This window comes from Hyperolius riggenbachi, chromosome 12, assembly GCF_040937935.1.
Source record: "Hyperolius riggenbachi isolate aHypRig1 chromosome 12, aHypRig1.pri, whole genome shotgun sequence".
NCBI classification, from domain to species: domain Eukaryota; kingdom Metazoa; phylum Chordata; class Amphibia; order Anura; family Hyperoliidae; genus Hyperolius; species Hyperolius riggenbachi.
In genome coordinates this window covers 53,690,330-53,706,131 of record NC_090657.1, presented here as the reverse complement: position 1 = coordinate 53,706,131, position 15,802 = coordinate 53,690,330, and the positions used below count along the sequence as shown (strand labels likewise).

The 15,802-nt window shown below is 46.1% G+C and overlaps 1 protein-coding gene across 1 annotated transcript in view; it reads left to right on the top strand.

The window, feature by feature from the left end:
• MYCBPAP (MYCBP associated protein) overlaps nt 1–15,802 on the top strand; it is a 118,247-nt gene that overhangs the window by 25,756 nt on the left and 76,689 nt on the right. The window contains 6 exon segments of the mRNA XM_068263041.1: nt 3,578–3,693; nt 3,771–3,933; nt 7,017–7,060; nt 7,062–7,115; nt 12,664–12,782; nt 14,397–14,505. Of these exon segments, the coding sequence (XP_068119142.1) occupies nt 3,578–3,693; nt 3,771–3,933; nt 7,017–7,060; nt 7,062–7,115; nt 12,664–12,782; nt 14,397–14,505 (605 nt within the window).

Below are 15,802 nucleotides of genomic sequence, written 5' to 3'. Positions count from 1 at the left end.
AACACCTGATCTGCTGCATGCTTGTTCAGGGTCTGTGGCTAAAAGTATTAGAGGCAGAGGATCAGCAAGACAGCCAGGCAACTGGTATTGCTTAAAAGGAAATAAATATGGCAGCCTCCCTATACCTCTTGCTTCAGTTGTCCTTTAAATATACCCTTATGGGAAGTGGTTAATTTGGGCGCACAGTCTGTCTCTTGAATCAGGTGCAGCCATAGACCGCAATGTAACTATACGGCAATGGGGCGCCAGGTGATTAATTTGGGTGCCAGGTTCCAGCTATTATGTAGCCAGTCTCTGGATATCGGCGCACATATGGGGACGCTCAAGCTCCAAATATCAGCTCTGGCACTTGACTGTTATATCGGCAAACTACCAATATTCATAATACCTAAAATATTGGGTGCCTTGGCTTGATTATTGCATAGCTGAGCTACAGATATCGGTTATACCTAGAATATTGGGTGCCGAAGTTTGGTTATTATATACTCAAGCTACGGATATCGGTAATGCATAGAATATTGGGTGCCGAAGTTTGGTTATTATATAGTCAAGCTACAGATATCGGTAATACCTAAAATATTGGGTGTCAAAGTTTGGTTATTATATAGTCAATAGTCAAGCTAAGGATATTGGTAATACCTAGAATATTGAGTGTCGAGGTTTGGTTATTATATAGTCAAGCTACGGATATCATTAATACCTAGAATATTGGGTGCTGAAGTTTGGTTATTATATAGTCAAGCTAAAGATATCGGTGTAATACCTAAAATACTGGGTGCCGAAGTTTGGTTATTATATAGACAAGCTACGGATATTGGTAATACCTATAATATTGGGTGCCGAAGTTTGGTTATTATATAGTCAAGCTACGGATATCGGTAATACCTAGAATATTGGGTGCCGAAGTTTGGTTATTATATAGTCAAGCTACGGATATCAGTAATACCTAGAATATTGGGTGCTGAAGTTTGGTTATTATATAGTCAAGCTACGGATATCAGTAATACCTAGAATATTGGGTGCCGAAGTTTGGTTATTATATAGTCAAGCTACGGATACCGGTAATACCTAGAATATTGGGTGCCGAAGTTTGGTTATTATATAGTCAAGCTACGGATATCAGTAATACCTGGAATATTGGGTGCTGAGGTTTGGTTATTATATACTCAAGCTACGGATATCGGTAATACCTAGAATATTGGGTGCTGAAGTTTGGTTATTATATAGTCAAGCTATTATCGGTAATACCTAGAATATTGGGTGCTGAGGTTTGGTTATTATATACTTAAGCTACGGATATCGGTAGTACCAAGAATATTGGGTGCCGAGGTTTGGTTATTATATAGTCAAGCTAAGGATATCGGTAATACGTAGAATATTGGGTGCCGAGGTTTGGTTATTATATAGTTGAGCTACGGATATCGGTAATACCTAGGATATTGGGTTCCCAAGGTTTAGTTATTATATAGTCAAGCTAAAGATATCGGTAATACCTAACATACTGGGTGCCCAAGTTTGGTTATTATATAGACAAGCTACGGATGTTGGTAATACCTAGAATATTGGGTGCCGAGGTTTGGTTTTCATATAGTCAATGCTATGGATATCGATAATACCAAGAATATTGGGTGCCGATGTTTGGTTATTATATAGTCAAGCTATGGCTATCGGTAATACCAAGAATATTGGGTGCCGATGTTTGGTTATTATATAGTCAAGCTATGGATATTGGCAATACCTGGAATATTGGGTGCCGAGGTTTGGTTATTACATAGTTGAACTACGTGTATCGGTAATACCTAGGATATTGGGTTCTGAGGTGTGGTTATTATATAGTTGAGCTACAGATATCGGTAATAGTTAGAATATTAGGTGCCGAGGTTTGGTTATTATATAGTCAAGCTACGGTTATCAGTAATACCTGGAATATTGGATGCCGAGGTTTGCTTATATCGTCAAGCTGTTGATATCGGTAATATCTAGAATATTTGGTGCCCAGGATTGGTTATTATATAGTCAAGCTACCTATATCAGTAATACCTAGAAAATAAAGTGCCCTGTGCCGAGGTTTGGTTATTATCTAGCCGGGCATGGGATGGTTATGATTAGTAAAAGAAGAAATGCAGCTCACCTCACTAGTCACTGCAGCTGTGCTGATTGCTGTGTACCTGACTTTTGAATGACTTTCTGGTACAAATTGCCCAAAATTGGGACTCTGCCCCAAAAATTCTGTGGGAACAAGTTAAAACATTTTTAAAAGTCCTTGTAGTTTCTTGAGAAAATCGATTTTAGAAAATTCAAAACAAAAATGTTTTTTAAATCAGTAAAATTACAGTTTGCTGCAGTGGGGGGGGGGGGGGGGGGGGGGCAGAGGTAGTACAGAGGGGGACACTGGAGGCACAGAGAGACCGGGGGGGGGGGGGGGCGCATAGAGGAGGTACAGGGACAGAGATGGGACAGTGTTTTGACATATGGACAGATTCAGGTTAAGAATACACCTACAGTCCCTACCTCGTTTATAATTTAGCTTGCCAGTGCTGCAACTCCAAGCTGACAGCCGCATAGACTCAGCATTGTCAACTAGGCATTAGCAGCAAAAGGATCATGGGTGGTATATTCCTCAGGGGCCTTTCACGCGCTTGTGCGGTGCGTCAAATTTCCACACTGCTACCGCAGCTTAATTCAACCCTATGGGGAAATTCATACTTCCCACGTTGTGGTACGCTGCGCCGGAAGTCCCTAATCTAATGCTAGTGCAGAACTAATCTGCATGCGTTTCCTGCATGCAGATTCGCATAGACAATACAAGTGGATGGGCCTGTTTCCACTTGTCAGGATTTCTGAGCATTTTTCTGTGCAGAAAAAATCTGCACGGCAGAGCCATTAGAATTCGCATACCGCATACCGCTATGCGATTCGCATACAATTTATTTAGTTGGAAATTTGCATGCGGTTTTAGTATGCGAATTTTCATGTGAATTCGCATACGATTTCGCATAGAAACAATGGAAAAGCACACAGGCACTGCCATGGTTAAATTCGCATACATAGTCATCCGTGCGAAATCGCATGAAAATTCGCATACAATCGCATGCGAAATTCGCATCTGCATGCAAATTTTTTCCACGGCGATTACCACCGCACAAGTGGAAACGAGCCCTTAGTCTTTGTCGACGCGGGTTTTTTGAAAAAGTTGACGTTGCGGCGCACATACGCGGAAGCGCATTTCTACAATACGCTTCTGTTTACTTTTGCATGCCCCCAAGCAGGAAGTAACCGAAAGCTTCACCTCCGGCTTAGCTGGTGGCCAAACTGGGAACACCGGGTACTAACGTGGTGTTCCCTGAACGCCTGTTTCTGGCGGTGCGCGGACGCGACGCTCCGGATTGCTGCCGCCAGTTTGCAGTGTGAAATCGGCCTGAGTCTAGCAATTGGTACATAAACTTTGGTTTGAAACATTAGATCATGAGCCTTTCTGGTCTAGGGAGGTTAGTGACAAGAAAGTGTTGCAGAAAATGTCAGCATTATATAAATGTATATTAATAATCTGCTTTCTTACTATCTTCCATGGATGCAGGTCGCCTGTGTAAGCCCAGCGAGCAGCTTGTAATGAACACGTGTGAAGATTACCGCGGGATACAAGAGGACAGACACACAATAGACCGCTGTGCCCCGTCACTGGGGAGTGGCAAGGTGGGTGGAGCTCAGCAGTAGGAATCTGTATGGGTAATTATGATTGGACCACAGCATGTAACATTCCATATCTGTAGGGATACCGTATTGGAAGCGAGTTCTGGAATGTGTCCGAGCGTATCGGCGATGAGCTGAGCGGACTGATGATGGCACTCACTCAGTGTGAGCGTGGTTACCCATCCCCCATCACACATATAGGCAAGCCTGCCACCATCAAACAAGAAACAGGTAGAGTGCACAGTATGGAATAAGCATTTTAAGGTCTTACACCAGAGAAGCCCAAACTTTTTCAGCTTCGAAGATACTTCAAAAATTAGGAATTGAAGTTGATCTACGAGGTAACATCTACCTACAAACAGGGGGGCTTGGCTCTACTTTTGAGCCTTTATGTTTCTCCTCCGTTCTTTTGCCTGATGAAGCAGGATCAAAACTGCAAAACGCGTTGCATCTTTGGAGTATTATGAATAAAATTGTTGTTGTTTATTATAAACCAACGATTTTTGGTGTCTACTTGGAGGAGGTAAGTCCACCACTACCTCCTCTTTTTAAACAGTTTGTATTCATTATTACACTACTTTGGCGCCTCTGTTATATATCTCAGTACATTACCTACAGATTCGAGCCACAACTGCAGCACATGCAAAGCAACAGTCCATCAGTGATTACCACAAGCCACAACTGCAACATATGCACAGCGGCAGTCCATCAGTGATTACCACAAGCCACAACTGCAGCACATGCACAGCGGCAGTCCATCAGTGATTACCACAAGCCACAACTGCAGCACATGCACAGTGGCAGTCCATCAGTGATTACCACAAGCCACAGCGTCAGTCCATGAGTGATTACCACAAGCCGCAACTGCAGCACATGCACAGCGTCAGTCCATGAGTGATTACCACAAGCCACACCTGCAGCACATGCACAGTGGCAGTCCATCAGTGATTACCACAAGCCACAACTGCAGCACATGCACAGTGGCAGTTCATCAGTGATTACCACAAGCCACAACTGCAGCACATGCACAGCGTCAGTCCATCAGTGATTACCACAAGCCACAGCTGCAGCACATGCACAGGGGCAGTCCATCAGTGATTACCACAAGCCACACCTGCAGCACATGCACAGTGGCAGTCCATCAGTGATTACCACAAGCCACAATTGCAGCACATGCACAGCGGCAGCCCATCAGTAATTACCACAAGCCACAACTGCAGCACATGCACAGTGGTAGTCCATCAGTGATTACCACAAGTCACAACTGCAGCACATGCACAGCGGCAGTCCAGTGATTACCACAAGCCACATCTGCAGCACATGCACTGTGGCAGTACATCTGTGATTACCACAAGCTACAACTGCAGCACATGCACAGCGGCAGTCCATCAGTGATTACCACAAGCCACAACTGCAGCACATGCACAGCAGCAGTCCATCAGTGATTACCACAAGCCACAACTGCAGCACATGCTCAGCGGCAGTCCATCAGTGATTACCACATGCCACAACTGCAGCACATGCACTGTGGCAGTCCATCAGTGATTGCCACAACTGCAGCACATGCACAGCGGCAGTTCATCAGCGATTACCACAAGCCACAACTGCAGCACATGCACAGCGGCAGTTCATCAGCGATTACCACAAGCCACAACTGCAGCACATGCACAGCAGCAGTCCATCAGTGATTACCACAAGCCACAACTGCAGCACATGCACAGCGGCAGTCCATCAGTGATTACCACATGCCACAACTGCAGCACATGCACTGTGGCAGTCCATCAGTGATTGCCACAACTGCAGCACATGCACAGCGGCAGTTCATCAGCGATTACCACAAGCCACAACTGCAGCACATGAACAGCGGCAGTCCATCAGCGATTACCACAAGCCACAACTGCAGCACATGCACAGCGGCAGTCCATCAGTGATTACCACAAGCCACAACTGCAGCACATGCACAGCAGCAGTCCATCAGTGATTGCCACAACTGCAGCACATGCACAGCGGCAGTCCATCAGCGATTACCACAAGTCACAACTGCAGCACATGCACAGCAGCAGTCCATCAGTGATTACCACAAGCCACAACTGCAGCACATGCACAGAGGCAGTCCATCAGTGATTACCACAAGGCACCACTGCAGCACATGCACAGCGGCAGCCTATCAGTGATTACCACAAGCCACAACTGCAGCACATGCACAGAGGCAGTCCATCAGTGATTACCACAAGCCACCACTGCAGCACATGCACAGCGGCAGCCTATCAGTGATTACCACAAGCCACAACTGCAGCACATGCACAGCGGCAGTCCATCAGTGATTACCACAAGCCACAACTGCAGCACATGCACAGCGGCAGTCCATCAGTGATTACCACAAGCCACAACTGCAGCACATGCACAGCGGCAGTCCATCAGCAATTACCACAAGCCACAACTGCAGCACATGCACAGCGGCAGTCCATCAGTGATTACCACAAGCCACAACTGCAGCACATGAAGTCCTTAGCAATCTACCGGTAACTCATAATCTACCCAGTGGGCACCCCTGTCTTACACCATCCACAATCGTACATTTGAACACTAATAAAAGGCATTGATCAGGCTAGACACTTTTTTTTGCGTTTTCTGCAAAGTGGTACTTGTGATGATCCTCTGAGCACATTTTTAAATATACTTAATATTAATAAACAATACATTTTGGTCCATATTTATTAATTAATATAGGATAATCATTCCTCTTCAGCCTTAGTGATTCAGTAGTAGTGTGGTTAAGAAAGATGGACAGTACCTGGCATCAAAATGCAGCAGGGCGGACACACCAGAACAGTATCCAGTAGTGTGCTCATCAACAAAGACAGTTGCAGATGAGGAGAAAGAGTTGCAGCGAGGCACTGCTCCTAAAGAGACCCTATCTTTCCAGTTGGGCATACACAGTGGTAAAGGCAGTGGGGGAGAGGGGTGCCTGACAGCTGTTTCGCAGGCTAGGCGTGCTTCTTCAGAGGCAAAAATCATGTACCCAGAGACAATTTCTGCACGGACTTATAAAAACCTACCAATGATTTTGTATCAGACACTCTTGATAAATGTCTCTACCCTTGATTTTGCCTCTGAAGAAGCAGGCATAGCCTGCAAAACAGCTGTCAGGCACCCCTCTCCCCACCTGCCTTTACCACTGTGTATCCCCACTGGAAATAAGGGGACTTTAAGGAGCAGTGCCTCGCTGCAACTGTTTCTCCTCATCTGAATCAGTATTAGATGTGACTTCCATTGCATTTTCTTCTCTTATCATTGGGTGATGATGTCTCCCAGGCTCCTTGGAGCGCCCCCTATGCACGATACCTGGGACAAGAGTTTGTATTTGCTAGCACCGAAGGCACGAGCTGAGAGCCGTCATGGAGGAGCTTAACTTTACCAAGCCGGTAAGAAACAAAACTGCGAGCTACGGTCATTTGTTATTGAGCCCTTTTCCATTGCAAATTGCGATTGCATTCATGCTATGTATCTGAATGCATTTTGCAACTTTTTCTAAGCGCGATTCTCCGTGTGTACACAATTTTTCGTGCGATTGTCGGTCATGTACAGTACATTGCAATTGTGATTTTCAGGAAATGGTAGGGCGGAGCTTCATGCTGCGTGCTGCAGACTACTACCGACCTTTCAGCCTGTCGGCTGAGTCGCGCACTTCTGTGCATGCGTTGACCCAGTGGCACACTCCCTCAAATGTGCTTCCATAGCTGGAAGCGTTCTGTGGTTTTGCAGTTTGCACAGAATGCTCCCGGTTATAGGTCAGTGTTTAAGGAGGCACTCCGCCAAGTGCGTGACCCCAATCAGCGCTGAGACCGGAAGGACAGTGAGTGACCTTCAACACTACAAGTGTTGAAGCCCCAGGTAAGTAGAAGCATACCTTTTTACCCCAGCTCAGCATTCCTTTATCATGTTTTCACGACGTGGGAAGAAACCCTCGCAAGCATGGGGAGAACATACAAAGGGCTTGATTCACAAAGCGGTGCTAACTGTTAGCACGCCTGTGAAAACCCCCTTAGCACGTCTAAACAAGCTTTTCGCGCATAAAACTTTACGCGCGCAAAACTTTATGCGCGTAAAACTTTACAATAATGTCAGAAACATCTGGTGCCTGATTCACAAAGCGGTGCTAACTGTTAGCACGCCTGTGAAAACCCCCTGAGCACGTCTAAACAAGCTTTATGCGCGCAAAACTTTATGCGCGTAAAACTTTACGTGCGTACTGCACAGAGCGCAGGGCGCACCGCGCAAAGTGCCCATTAAAGCCTATGGGACTTAGCGCGCGTAAAACTTTGCGCGCATAAAACTTTACGCGTGCAAAGTTAGCGCGCGATCTGATTGAGAAATCCGGTGCTAACCTACTTAGCACCCTGGTTAGCGCGTCTAAAGACTTTAGACGTGCTAAGTAGGTTAGCACCGCTTTGTGAATCAAGCCCAAACTCTCCGAAGATAGTGTCCTGGTTAAGATTCAATTCTGGGACTCTAGCGCTGAAAAGCGAGACGGCTGCCATTTTTGAAAAACATTTTGAGTGATGCAGAATGCAGTTAACCACAAATAGCAAGAGTGCTATCCAGTCCATAACAAGGCCACCTTAAAGGACAACTGAAGGGAGAGTGATATGGAGGCTGCCATATTTATTTCCTTTTAAAGCAATACCAGTTGCCTGGCTGTCATGCTGATCCTGTGCCTCTAATACTTTTATCCATAGACCCAGAACAAGCATGCAGCAGATCAGGGGCTTGATTCACAAAGCGGTGCTAACCTACTTAGCACGTCTAAAGTCTTTAGACGCGCTAACCAGGGTGCTAAGTAGGTTAGCACTGGATTTCTCAATCAGATCGCGCACTAACTTTGCGCGCGCAAAGTTTTATGCACGCAAAGTTTTACGCGCGCTAAGTCCCATAGGCTTTAATGGGCACTTCGCGCGGAGCGCCCTGCGCTCTGTGCAGTACGCGCGTAAAGTTTTACGCTCATAAAGTTTTGCGCGCATAAAGCTTGTTTAGACGTGCTAAGGGGGTTTTCACAGGCGTGCTAACAGTTAGCACCGCTTTGTGAATCAGGCACCAGATGTTTCTGACATTATTGTCAGATCTGACAAGATTAGCCGCATGCTTGTTTCCAGTGTTATTCAGACACTACCGCAGCCATATAGATCAGCTTGGCTGCCGGGCAACTGGTATTGTTTAAAAGTAAATAAATATAGCAGACTCCATATTCTTCTCACTACAGTAGTCCATTAAAAAACGTAGGTTCTTCCATAGCTTTTTGCTGCAGTTTAATTGTCCTCTAAATCACTCAAAACATTTTTCCAAGATCTCCCCACCCACAAACCATTTTAAAAAGATTAGATTTTATGGCGCACAAGCGAGTGAGACGCCCACTCTAGCTGCACAAGCACCATTTAGCGACAATAAGTCGGTATTTTCTAAGCGAGAGGAGCTTAGATTATTACGCATTTTCCTCTGGAACACATTGTGCTTATTCTGCTCCTCAGCACTGTAACAAGCGCGGGAACGCATCATGATTTGTGAGCACAAGCGAAGCCTAACAGCAGAGATTTGAGCGCCGTTCCATTAGCGCTAATGCTGCTCCATTATGCGCTGTGTTGGCAGAGAAGCGCTTTCAATGCCTCCAGAAATCAGCATTTCTGTGCCTACAGAACATATTGTGTATGAAAATGACTGAGAATCATTCAGTCCCGGAGCCATGGGCTTCCATACAGCCCATTCAGCTGAAATTACGCCTAAAAATACAAACAGGTGGGCGGAGGATTGTTTTCACAGCACTGAATTGGTTCTGGGAAATATTTTAGACGCACGATAAAAAGTGTCTAAGGCGTTCGTACATACAAGAGTGCAAGCAGTTCTAACATCCTAATTTAGCATTTATAACAGCAGGCTGGCTTCACTGTTGCCCAAAGTTTAGGCAAGACTTTTTTCAAAACTTTTCCCCCCAAATAATAAGTAAATCCTCTGTAAAGTGGGATCGGACTTATGAATTTATGGCATTTTTGGCATAGTCGGCTTTTGAGAGAAGTGTTCCTGGAGGCAAAACTCAGGGATGAAAGCAAATACTTACCTACAGTGGGGGGGAAGCCTCTGTATCCTATAGAGCATACATGTCAAACTCCATCCCGCGGGCCAAATCTGGCAATCAGAGCCATTAAATGTGGCCGCTAAGTGGTTTCCCCACTTTGCATTATGTTTGGCCCACTCTAGACTACCAGAGAAGCTATATTGGAGCTAAAGCCCTAGGACACCAGGGAACTGTATAGGGGAGGGAGGAGGACCACTAGACAACAGGGAACTGTATATGGGTGGGAGGGGTTAGGGGGAGGATGTGGGTGGTGTGCGGCCTAGTGGACAGTGTTGTGCGCAGCGGGTTATGAGGGGGGGGGGGGGGGGTGCGGCAGCATGACTAGTATAGTTGCCCCAGTATAGGGAGTTTAGTTGCCCCAGTATAGCTAGTATAGTGCCCAGCATGGCTAGTATAGTGCCCAGCATGGCTAGTAAAGTGCCCAGTATAGGTAGGTAGTGGCCCAGTATAGCTAGTATAGTGCCCCAGTATAGCTAGTATAGTGCCCCAGTATAGCTAGTATAGTGCCCCAGCATGGCTAGTATAGTGCCCAGCATGGCTAGTATAGTGCCCCAGCATGGCTAGTATAGTGCCCCAGGATGGCTAGTATAGTGCCCCAGGATGGCTAGTATAGTGCCCCAGTATGGCTAGTATAGTGCCCAGCATGGCTAGTATAGTGCCCCAGCATGGCTAGTATAGTGCCCAGCATGGCTAGTATAGTGCCCAGCATGGCTAGTATAGTGCCCCAGGATGGCTAGTATAGTGCCCAGCATGGCTAGTATAGTGCCCCAGGATGGCTAGTATAGTGCCCCAGTATGGCTAGTATAGTGCCCCAGCATGGCTAGTATAGTGCCCCAGCATGGCTAGTATAGTGCCCCAGGATGGCTAGTATAGTGCCCAGCATGGCTAGTATAGTGCCCCAGCATGGCTAGTATAGTGCCCCAGGATGGCTAGTATAGTGCCCCAGGATGGCTAGTATAGTGCCCAGCATGGGTAGTATAGTGCCCCAGCATGGCTAGTATAGTGCCCCAGCATGGCTAGTATAGTGCCCCAGCATGGCTAGTATAGTGCCCCAGGATGGCTAGTATAGTGCCCAGCATGGCTAGTATAGTGCCCCAGCATGGCTAGTATAGTGCCCCAGCATGGCTAGTATAGTGCCCCAGGATGGCTAGTATAGTGCCCCAGGATGGCTAGTATAGTGCCCAGCATGGGTAGTATAGTGCCCCAGCATGGCTAGTATAGTGCCCCAGCATGGCTAGTATAGTGCCCCAGGATGGCTAGTATAGTGCTCAGCATGGCTAGTATAGTGCCCCAGGATGGCTAGTATAGTGCCCCAGGATGGCTAGTATAGTGCCCCAGGATGGCTAGTATAGTGCCCAGCATGGCTAGTATAGTGCCCAGCATGGCTAGTATAGTGCCCCAGCATGGCTAGTATAGTGCCCCAGCATGGCTAGTATAGTGCTCAGCATGGCTAGTATAGTGCCCCAGGATGGCTAGTATAGTGCCCCAGGATGGCTAGTATAGTGCCCCAGGATGGCTAGTATAGTGCCCAGCATGGCTAGTATAGTGCCCAGCATGGCTAGTATAGTGCCCCAGCATGGCTAGTATAGTGCCCCAGCATGGCTAGTATAGTGCCCCAGTATAGCTAGTATAGTGCCCAGCATGGCTAGTAAAGTGCCCAGTATAGGGAGGTGGTGCCCCCGCGGCCGCCGCTTCTGTTACCTTATGAGCGGGCGGCCGCTTCCGGTTTCCCCCAGGCGCCGCTCTCCTTCAGTATCTCCGATAACAGCAGCGCGTCTTGCGGAGGAGGGAAGGAGGCGGGGCAGCGGCTTCCTGTAGCGGCGATATGCTACGTCGCTACCATGGCAACCGCTGCCCCGCCTCCTCCGCAAGACGCGCTGCTGTTATCGGAGATACTGAAGGAGAGCGGCGCCTGGGGGAATCCGTAAGCGGCCCCCCGCTCATAAGGCAACAGGAGCGGCGGGCGCGGGGGAGAGGGGGAGATGACAGACCCGCCGTGGCCCAGCTGGAAACTGCCAACGGACCGGCAGTGGGCCGCGGCCCGGTGGTTGGGGACCCCTGCTTTAAAGGGCAAATATCATGATAAATTGTAAAGTTTTTAAATTTTCAGAAGAATAAAGGCAACTTTGAAAATCCAGACCTAGTCCCGAGAAACACGCTGCATTCTATGGGCTTGATTCACTAAGACAAATAGCATGCCTTATCCGAGTTAACACACCTTATTAGAGATAACATGCCTTATCAAAGTTAACACGCCTTATCAGAGTAGCATAGCAAGCACTACGAACCCGCAGGGGCTCAGGACAGGATGAGTGGAGCTCTCGTCATTGCCAATTAGCAGGCATAAGTTCGTAGTGATCACTATGCTACTCTGATAAGGCATGTTAACTTTGATAAGGCGTGTTATCTCTGATAAGGAGTGTTAACTAGGATAAGGCATGCTATTTGCAGTGAATCAAGCCCTATGAGAGTTATTGGTGACATCTTTAGTTCTACCAGGTGATTTCTGAGGAATGATCGTTACTGAGAGTCCTGGCAGTTGGAAAAAGCCTTTATTTCCCACAATGCAATGAGGTTCACGGACAGCAAACTTTCAGGACCTTAGTCATGACATCACACTGTGGGAGGGGTTCATCACAATATCAGCCATACAGACACCTCTGATGATCTATTCTAGAAAAGGTTAAGATTTCTTGTGGGAAAGGGGGTATTGGATACTGATTGGAATAAAGTTCAATCCTCAGTTTAAGTTCCTCTTTATATTCAGATTTTGGAGATGTGTATTGAGTCATATTGATACTAATGCAGCTTCTCCACTCCTGGCAATCTCCATTTCCTTCATTCAGGACATAGATGGATTGGAAGTCATTGGACATGGGCGACCTTTTACTTCTGTTTCTGCAAAACAATTCCCATTAATAGATGAGGAGCACCAAGACACCCCGATGGACGAGAAGGAGAACATGTAAGTAGACATGTAGAATAAACATCCAGTTATTTTAATGATTTGATCAGAGAGGGATTGGTTCCAGCCACACACAGCACATTGATTTTCAGTAGATTTCAGCAGGGCAACACTATGGGCCTTCGATCGACTGACGCTCATACCCTGCTCCCGATCAGCTTAGATCTCCCATCCTGTCTAGGTGACAGTTTTGATTGATTCTGCCAGGTATCGAGTAGGAAAATAGATGAGTGTGTGGCCACCTTTAGACTACATGCTACCAGTTTTACTTTCCTGCAGGCAGGACCGCCAGTATAGCACAAGAAACATAACAGACGCCATGGTCCTGAACTTCAGAGGTAATCACAGTTTGTGCATTGAAGAGGAGGCCTTAAGTTGCTGCCCTACTGGCATCTGTCGCTATGGAAACTGTGTATGTACAGCAGTGTTGAACTAGTCAGAACTAGACAGATTTTTTTAAAGCGTACCTCAAGTGACACGATGAGAGAAATGTATATACATATAGTACTAGGCCTACTAAGAAACTTTTTTTCCAGTACAGCAAGAGTTGAAAAAACTGAGTTGTTATCTATGCAAAAGAGCTTGTAGAACAGCTTGTGTAATTCAGCTGGTTTCCTGAAAAGTAAATAGAAGCTAAAAAGCCTGTTATCTGTCAGGGAAAAGGCAGATAATGAGGTTTTACTGCAGAAAAGTCCAAAGGGTCATCATTACTTCTGCTATTTTTTCAGGTTAAAGAGACTCAGTAACAAAATTTTCAGCCTTATTTCTTCTATCCTATAAGTTCCTATACCTGTTCTAATGTGGTCTGAATTACTGCAGCCTTTTCTAGTTGCACTGTCTCTGTAATATATCTAATCTTCTTTTCGTTGTCAAGCTTTGTCGACCGAGGGAGGAAGGGGCTGCCTCTGCAGTGATAGGGACAAGTTATGCACGCCCCCTCCAGGATCTTTGTGTGTGCCTTTGTATATTCCTCACAGACAGTTTGTGAGGCTGAGGGGGGAGGGAGCTGTTGCCTGTCACATGCTGAGAAACTGTGACTAATCCCAGACTGGAGTGCAGATAATTCACTATGTAATAAAAACTTGTAGTATACTGTAACATTATATATATATATATATATATATATATATATATATATATACATACACACACACACACATATACATACATACACACATATTAGTGTGTGTGTATATATATGTATATATCTATATATACATACACCACTTTCTGGTTAGTGGCAATGTTTTTTGTTTGTAAACACTGCCAAAAACTGGTGATTAAAAGCCAGGATCGCAGCGGAAACGGCAAATAGGGACCCAGGAGATCACAGTGACTCGAGTGGTATGTTTTTTATTGTACAAATCAGACAGTACAGATTCTCTTTAAATGGAAGAGTGTGGATTCTAAACTGCGACTGTGACAGTCCAATGCAATCTTTAAAATAAAGCTTTAAAAGTGAAATTAAAAATATTAGATTCTTTTCTATACTACTAATGTTCTATTTATCACCCGTACTACACATACTGTATAATTAATTAACTTATAAGTTTATTTTCACATGAGGTTCACTTTAAATATGTTTTGGTGAGATGATAATGTTTGCTTAATTAGGGATCCTCTCCAAGATTACCCGGATGTAATTGCAGACTGTGTGCTGGGGCCATCACTACTTTTCTGCGGACAGCTGGCAGCCTGGGTGGCAGATCCCACATCTCACAGGGTAACCAGTTCATTTATCATTTGTCACGTTACAGTATTATTAGTGTATTCCATGGCTCCTAATTTCATATCTTGACATATTACTGAAGAAAAAATTAGGGCATTGTCTTTAGAAACTGATAGGACAAACAGGGTTTTTCCACTCAAAATTCCTACTTTATATTCCACCTATAACATCACCTGTTGGTGAAGTTTGGTATTGTAGAATATTAAGATAAACGATACCTCTCCTTTGGGAAACATTACAGTTCAACCACAACCAACGCTACATTATTGGCACACAGGAAGCAGGGCGGGCGTTACCATAGAGGCAAAGGGGATATTACCCCAGTGACCCAGAGCCTACAGGGGCCCTCCAAGGAGTCCCCCCTCCTCCCCACAAATTAACTGTTGCTTCCTGGTGCCGCTGCTGAGTTTTAGGCAGCATAGCGTCTCACCTGTTCGGCAGGTGCAGTCAGTCTCTCAGTCTGTGGCTACATGCACTTTCATCTTCATCGTAGTCAGGGGGGGGGGGGGGGGTGTTCAGGGGGGATATCAGCTGACTCCGGTACCCTGGGGGAAATTTGGCTGCAATAAAGGGCTCCTCATGCCACTTTTTGGTTTGGAGGTGTCTGTCAAGAGGCCTTGCCTGGTGGCCTCAGGCAAGAAATAGTGGCAGAGGGGCTACTGCTACACTATCGGCAGGGCGGAAGGCAACAAATGGCGGCGGAAGGGCAACCGTAGCCAATGCTACATTATCGGCACGCTGGAAGGCGACAAATTGGGGCCGAGAGACAGCCGCAACTGATACTAGGGGTTAGTGTTTGGAGTAGGTCAATGTTGGAGGTAGGTTAGTGTCAGGAGTAGGTTAGAGATAGGAGTAGGTAGAGGGTAGGTTACTTTTACAGACGCGCCTGTTACCATGTTGTACAGGCTATCGCAGACACAGCATTGACGAAGTCCAGGAGTCAAACCAGTAGACAGGTAAGATTTTAAAACAATGGGCATGGGCAGGGGGAACTTTACACTTGGATGGACACCGGCTAATGGTCCGTTAGGTATGCCGGTGGTTAGGATATTAAACGCCGTTACTGCTGCACACCTGGTTGAGCACTTGCTACCAAGATTTTCCAGCATGTCTGATCGATCCTTTCGACCGATTTTGGCCTGAAATCGAACAAAACATCAATCGGGCGGATATGTTGTGGCACCAGTTTTCCTCAGAATCCATAAAATTATTGAAATGGAAGGTCGATTGCCCCGCAAAATCGCCTGATGGATGTATGACCACCTTAGCCTCTGAGAACATTACAAAAACT